This window comes from Magallana gigas, chromosome 3 (genome assembly GCF_963853765.1).
Source record: "Magallana gigas chromosome 3, xbMagGiga1.1, whole genome shotgun sequence".
NCBI lineage: Eukaryota > Metazoa > Mollusca > Bivalvia > Ostreida > Ostreidae > Magallana > Magallana gigas.
The window spans coordinates 14,650,444-14,657,500 of record NC_088855.1 but is presented as its reverse complement, the minus strand read 5'-3'; the positions used below and the strand labels follow the sequence as shown (position 1 = coordinate 14,657,500).

Sequence of the window (7,057 nt, the reverse complement as noted above, 5' to 3'; positions counted from 1 at the left end):
TGCTGGCAGTTTAGTTACTAGAGTCCGATCATATTGTTAGGACTACAATGGCGATCCCAGAAATGTATGATAATTCACTTCTTTCTGTATAGAAATGAGGTGACAGCGAAGAGAGGGCCACTAGTTTCTAATGTTATTCATTGGTCAATTAACAAGTGATGCGAGAGAGAGAACTAGTGTAGTGAATAGTGTCCACCGGAAAAAAATGTCATCAATTCTGTCATCAAAAAGGAAACAGAAGTCTTTCTAAGAGATTAAGCTGGTTAAATCTACCATCTGTTAAATATTTATTGCTGTAAATATGCATTCAAAGTTCGAATGATCTGGCATAAAGTCTTTTGAAGCCTGGGAAAGTACTCCCTCACCCAGAAAGATTTTGTCGGAAAACCAATTCTTTTATGGGGAATTTTGGTACAATTTAGGGATAAAACCTAGCCATTAGCTCACAGAACTACGTATATTAACCACATTTGATTGATTGGTGTTTTGAGAGAAAATATCATTGTTATTGCTGTAATATTAAACATGTGCAATTACTATTGTATATATAGTCATGCATACGATTGTCCCAGGTAAACTACAGAAGACAAATTATACCTGTTTTGTTTTTTACAATTAGGCAAAAAAATATGAGAACACATTTTTTTTAATCACAGCTCAACTAAAACCATAGCATAGTACAAGTCAATAAAAATGAAGACCGCATTGTGATCAATTTTCTTTTAGATTAGAGTTATTACAAATTTATATGGTAAGGATAGGAGATTTGTTTGTTGAGGGCACAAAGCAATAGTAGTTGTATAGAAGCTAGTGGGAACATCTGCTGCACCAACAAAGCTCCCCATCACAAGGGGCCCACCGATTGTGGTCGTTTATATCCTATCTTCTAAGGTAAAACTCACTCTCTTCTGCTGCTTTCATTGTAACGTCTGCAGTCTTCTGCTGTTGGGGTGTAACGTCTGTTGAAGCTACCTGATCTTGTATAAACAGTAGAAGCTGAAGTTTTATCTGGGCTGAAACCATTGCAAAAACACAAAGGTAAACATTTTACATTTAAGGCTTAGGAACAAACTTTCTTTTTGGAGATATCAATGAGGGAATATGTTTGACAAGATGACTAATTTTAGTCTAGTTTTCTGCAGTGTAAGCCCTTCTAAGACAGATTGACTGTAGATGTATAAATGTATATATATATAAATTTGACCCTGAACCACTTCTAGAAGTACAAGGTGCAACCCATTTGATTTACAGCATGAGAAAATTGTCACTTGGATGACTTATAGAATAATATACTGTGGGGAGAAGGTGTTCAGGAGGGCCCTAATGTACAGTCACTAGTGCTGCCATGTGACCATTCTGATGTAAGGTTGCCATAGTTAAGCCTAGTGGCTGGCACCAGATTCTGAGAACCCATTGTCAGGTTTAAAGCCTGTCACTAACCATGTTTGATCTTGTAGGAGAGAGCGTCAACATTGGTTATTGGGAAGTTTTCATAAATTTATGTGGCTAGCAAACAAACACTGAGCCATATTTACCCTCTGTCAAAGAGAAATTTTCTGAATCAATATCACCTATAGAACGGACTGGCATTGTAGGTCCTCAGTATTTGCAATTGTACAACCCATAACCTGGACCCCTAGTTTGTATTTGTAGCCCGACCCTTTCATCCTCTGTTTATTAATTCCCCTTGTTATAGATGTACAAATATCTATTCGCAAACTGTTGTTTAATTAGTAAATACTTTTTTCAGAGGTAAACAAAATGTTTTTATGACTATATTAGAAGCTTTAGCCGGTTTGGGCAGGTCAGATGTTGTTATGTAAAGAAGGGACACAAATGTCCACATGAAGTTTATTCAATCGCTTTGTGTGACCATATCAAAGGATATTATGTTAGGTTTTGTACAAACTGGTAATTCTGAGCAAATTGTTTACAAAAGTGGTAATTTTTCTAAACTATTGGTGCTTGGTTCTTAGGACTATAGTTGTGTGCATCTAAAGCCAACAGTTTCCTATTCAACAGAGCTAGGACATTACCGCTGTGGATCTCGTTATTTGATTTGTTTAACAGGGCCAAAGTTTACTCTCTGACTGTCATTTCGCCACAGCCCAAAATCAGTTTAAACATCTCATTACTAATGAAAATAGCTCTTCAACATTTAGAGTTAAAAAGTAAAGAGATGATTTGCATACGTGTATTTACTAAGCTTAAACCTAGCTGCATTTAGTAATTTTGCGAGCCATTTCCCAGTGGTAGATTTTCAAGCAATTACTACATTCTTCTAGCATTGACAAAGCTTAGTGACAATGTTCCCCTCTCTCTTTTGTTCTGTTGTTTGCACAGAATGCTAGAGGTCCCCATTTTGGGAGAATTGTATCAGTTCAAAGGAGTATTTCCATTAGTGCAGTCTGTGACTCGGTGGTTAGTAGTGATTGTGTTCCCCTCAGAATGCAGAGGCTTACCGTTGGTCAGTTAACAGGCACAGGGCAGGTAAGATGTTATCCCCAGGGAATAGCCACAACAAATGACTTCACACTTTACTGGTCCCCAAAGGGCATCAGTTTATGACCAGAAAGAATTAATTGCTGACTATAATGTGTATTCCTGAAAAGGTTTTAGTAGGTATGGCGGCACTGTTATGGACTATAAATGTAGGATTATCTTGTTCCTGCAATGAGTTTTAATCTGTTTTGCATGTTCCACATTTTCCAGACATTTTCCCTGTCTTTCCCCGACATCAAGTGTATTTGCATTAAATTGTAATTAGGGCAATGAAGAACTGTAGAAAAGAGTAAATTCAATTAGACTTAAATGTTTCTATAGGGATGTTGGCAGATGTGTCATGATGAGCTACAGGTTCTTTTAAGAAAAAAAGCAAAACCCTATGCAAAGTTCAGTATCTTAATGTACCGGTATATATATATTTTTTTGAAGTAAACGATGCTGTTGAGGAAGCAACTTGTAAGTAGGTGTTAGAATTTTACCATTATGCCAGGAAGGGTGGAACTCTTCATGAAATATTACTGGGACTGTGAATGAACAGTTACTGGGTAAATCAGGAGAAGTGAGTCTACGGTACTACAGGACTATACTGCACTCAAGGGAAACTCCACTGTATTACTGCATAGCATGCAATTCAGCAATACTGGAGGAACCAAGTTATGATGGCTTTTATTATTATTTTTTTTTGGGGGGGGGGGTGCACTATGAATTATACTCTGACTGGCTCTAGTCCTCCTTATCCTTTGGTGTACGGAACATCTTGGCATCAATTGCTTTCAGAGAGTCTTGGATTGCACATTTATAAGGTCAAAAGGGTTATTTTAAACATAGAGGAAGTGAGTTGCATCTGTTTACAGGGTAATGCCAAGCTTTTGCTGGGGGTTTATGTTAGGTAGATTACCTAGATTAGGAAAAGGATTGGAGAGACATCATGCAGACAGCTGCTAGGCATCCACTTGTTTGGGGAAATTCATGCAGTTTGAGGAGATAAGTATGGATTTGGGATTTTTTGGGGGGTAGCAATATACAAGTGACAGAGAGAGCATGGTGAGTCTGCTCATGGTTCTGGTAAGGGCTTTAACCAGGTAGATACTGGATTATGACGAATTATAGAAGAGGCTAAAGGGGACTTTCTCTTGCTAGAATGTAACAAAAAATTGATAGAATAGGATTAAGCGGAGACAGGGGAGAAACAAGAGGGTGACCCATGTAAGGGAATTTCTCACAGGTGTCATTCTTGGTCTATTTTACCCAGAGGAGACCCAGGTATTAGGGAGCCCTATTGAGTAATTGTGTGACTGTCAAAGGGTAATTTGGAAAACTCCCCCTCCCTTTCTCCCTGAGCTGTGGGATACCTGTCCAGTTGAAAAAAAAAATATGAATTCACTATAGCTCAGATACGAAATGTATAAGAAAGAGAAGAGAACTGTACAATGTGCCTTGTCAATAGGTAATAATGTCCTGCAAGTTATTGCAAGTTGGTCTCTGATGACAGTAATTCGTTGTTCAAGCAGAAAAATACCAGTACCGGAAAGAACAGCCCATAATCTATCCAATTGTAAACACAGACACGAAGGCAACAAATGCCTTTTTATACAGATTTGCAATATGAAGAAAAAGATGTATTTTAAAAAAAAGTCATCTATCAATTGAATATTCTAGAGGTGTATGGGGCTGAGAAAGGTAAATAGGATTATATTCATGCATCAATATATATTTATCTATAGAATTCATGTGTAAATATAACGGCAAGTCCTTTATATTTCGATGATCATTTTAACGTCTAGGTTTTAGTTTGGAAGCTTTTCTATTTACAGCAAATGAAATGTAAGATTAAAACCTCTGACATTTCAATCATTTAGCATTATAAAGAAATTAATTACATCCTATATTGGACTGGGGTCTTTAAAATTGTGCGTGTAAGATGAAGCACCAGTGAAGTTCAGGATTGATCAAGGTTTTACAGATGTTTGAATCATATAGGAGGAGAGTTTTAATGCTGCATTTTTGTTGAGAAGACGAGATCTCTAAGGCAACATTTAGGTACATTTACATCCCTCTCAGAAAAAAACCCAACTTTATTTTATTTCTATGTTTAAGAATTTCTGACAACTTGAAGATACAATTGTGCTCATCAAAGCAAGTATATGGAAGAAAAACTTCAGAAGTTATTAGCATTGTCATAAAGAATTTGATTTTTAGCACAGATGATTGGTAACCTTATGATTGAATTGTGTCACTTTAAAAAGCCTACAACTTTTTCATGTAGGTGAACAAAGACCCTTTTTTCTTTTGAATTCTTTATACATAAGGACTTGCTTCACAAGTTTTTTTTTATCATGGGAACAGGGTTCTTTCATAGAGTAGAATTCTTTTTTTAATCATAAGACTTGTTTGTTTCCATGCTACATTGAACAAGAGTTGGATAAGAGTTGAATAAAAATGAATGATTGTATGAAAAAAATCTTAATCAAAATTCTTCTTATAAGATGTCAGCATTAGTTAAGGTTATTGCATGGGAGTGATGTAATGCTAGAGAAACTGAAATAAAGAGGATATTGTGATCAATCAAATGATAAGTGAGGAGTAACAGATTCAAGGTGCACACATAGCCATAAATTTATTCCCCAGACAGAGAGTATATGAAGAATGTAGAACATGTAATCGATATTACAAAACCTGGCTTATACAGTGATGTATACATGCATTGTTGTCTAATTTGTATGCCAATATTTGTGTGGAAAATGACAAGCAACTTTGTGAAAATGTGAAACTTCATAAATTATTGATTGAGCACGCTCTCAATTGGAGTATTTAACAATTGCAAATGACAGTTATGGTTTGTGCTCTGAATATGATCAGAAGAGTTAGGTAATCTAACCACTTCAAATAATAGAGAGAGATGAGATAGAAAGACAATAAGAAGAGAGAGAGAGAGAGGAGAGAGAGAGAGAAGGAAGGGAGTGGGGAAGAAAGAGTGAAATAGAGAGAGTGAGCAAAAAGAAAAGGACCTAGCTAGGATAGAAAAGATGGATTTTAAGGGTGAAGGTCCATTAAGGAAGCATCATTAACCCTTTACAGACCATCCACATTCCATCTTCTGCCAAGTCCTAAGCAGTTAACTCCAGTCTCAAGAGGCTCTTCTGTAGTTAGGGTGTGAAACATCATCTGCAAAAAAAATGTGAACGATGCTAGGCGACATGAAATGGTCATATTTTGTCTATTTCAATTTGCTGTGAGTTCTTTTAAGACAAATAATCTATAGGCCCGGTGATACAGAGAAAAACAAAATTCTATCAGTCCCTTCGGTTTTGGCCGTGATCATTTTTCAGCCCAGTGAAACCAATTTAGATGAAGATATGGGTCGGAGAGGTGACTTGACTCATTTTATCCAGCATATTTAAGATATTAGTTTTATCAGGAATTCCTTGCATCTGCAAATTTAAAGTACAGAAGTTAAGCTATACCACTCTATTGATCAGATTTTTTTTTGGTGTAATGCATTTGGGTTGCTAGAGAAATCTCAATAAAAAGAGCATTTCCATGTTAAATTTTCAACTTGTTTTGTAGATAAGACCTGATTTTTCATATGGCAAAGTCCCAATGTAGCCCCTTTACACAACACTTGTTCGTAATAAAATTCTGTCAGTGAAATTGCACAGAGAAAGTAACTTCCCAATCTATTACATTCTCGGTGTTGATGCGGAAACAAGAAGTACAGGAAAAGATGAATGGAAATTAGATTGTCTGAGCTAATGATCATTCAAATGTCTGAAAAAGTCCTATTGATTTTTCCCCTCTTAATTGATAAACCTAAGAGAAAACGTCTTTTGAGATTTTTTGAGCTGAAGGTTTGCCATTTCTTGTCTTGTAGATGGTCACCAGGACAAAGAAGATATTTGTTGGAGGACTCTCAGCAGCCACAACAGTGGAAGACGTCAAAAACTACTTCTCACAGTATGGAAAGGTAAAAACACATGTTTACACTGTTGGTATATATATATTCAGAGTCATCTGAAAGGTGATAGTGCAGTTGTATAAATGGGGAGGGGGTTCTGATGTCATTTATATCCATAATTCAAGATTTATGTGCACCTTTAAATGCATTGCAAGCCAAAAAAATATTGGAGAAACACACAGCCTGCATAGAAATTTTGTTTGATGAGGTCAGGGTATATTGACCGTAGCATGAGAACAGCACATAAGCATAGGTGTGCATCACGTACCTGTTTACTTAAATATTACATTGGGATAGGTAAGAATGAGATATTTTCGATTCCCAAGAAAAATGAGACCTGAACCTGTTTGTCGTGTTTCATTGTGGCAGACCATGTGATTTGTCTCCTTTAGTCTGTCAAAATTTACATGAAAAAAGATTGAAAGTTGGGCCAAAAAATGGAAAAAAGCAATAAAGTCCCCCAGCAGGTTATCAACAGGTTCTAGATTTACATGAAAAAGTAAAACGAAAAACCATGTCATTTCTCGTTAAAGCTATGCCCCCTGAACATCATCAATAAAGACTGAAATACTAACCACAGGGGTAAAAAACCATTGC

General features: G+C 36.4%; 1 protein-coding gene across 5 annotated transcripts in view; it reads left to right on the top strand.

Annotated features, from left to right (window-relative positions):
* The window catches only part of LOC105336239 (RNA-binding protein Musashi homolog 2), a 51,286-nt gene that overhangs the window by 6,545 nt on the left and 37,684 nt on the right, over positions 1 to 7,057 (top strand). For all 5 annotated transcript variants that reach the window (XM_020070607.3, XM_011440470.4, XM_011440468.4 and 2 more), the window contains exon 6: positions 6,377 to 6,469. In XM_020070607.3, the coding sequence (XP_019926166.1) occupies positions 6,377 to 6,469 (93 nt within the window). The remainder of the gene's footprint in view (positions 1 to 6,376; positions 6,470 to 7,057) is intronic.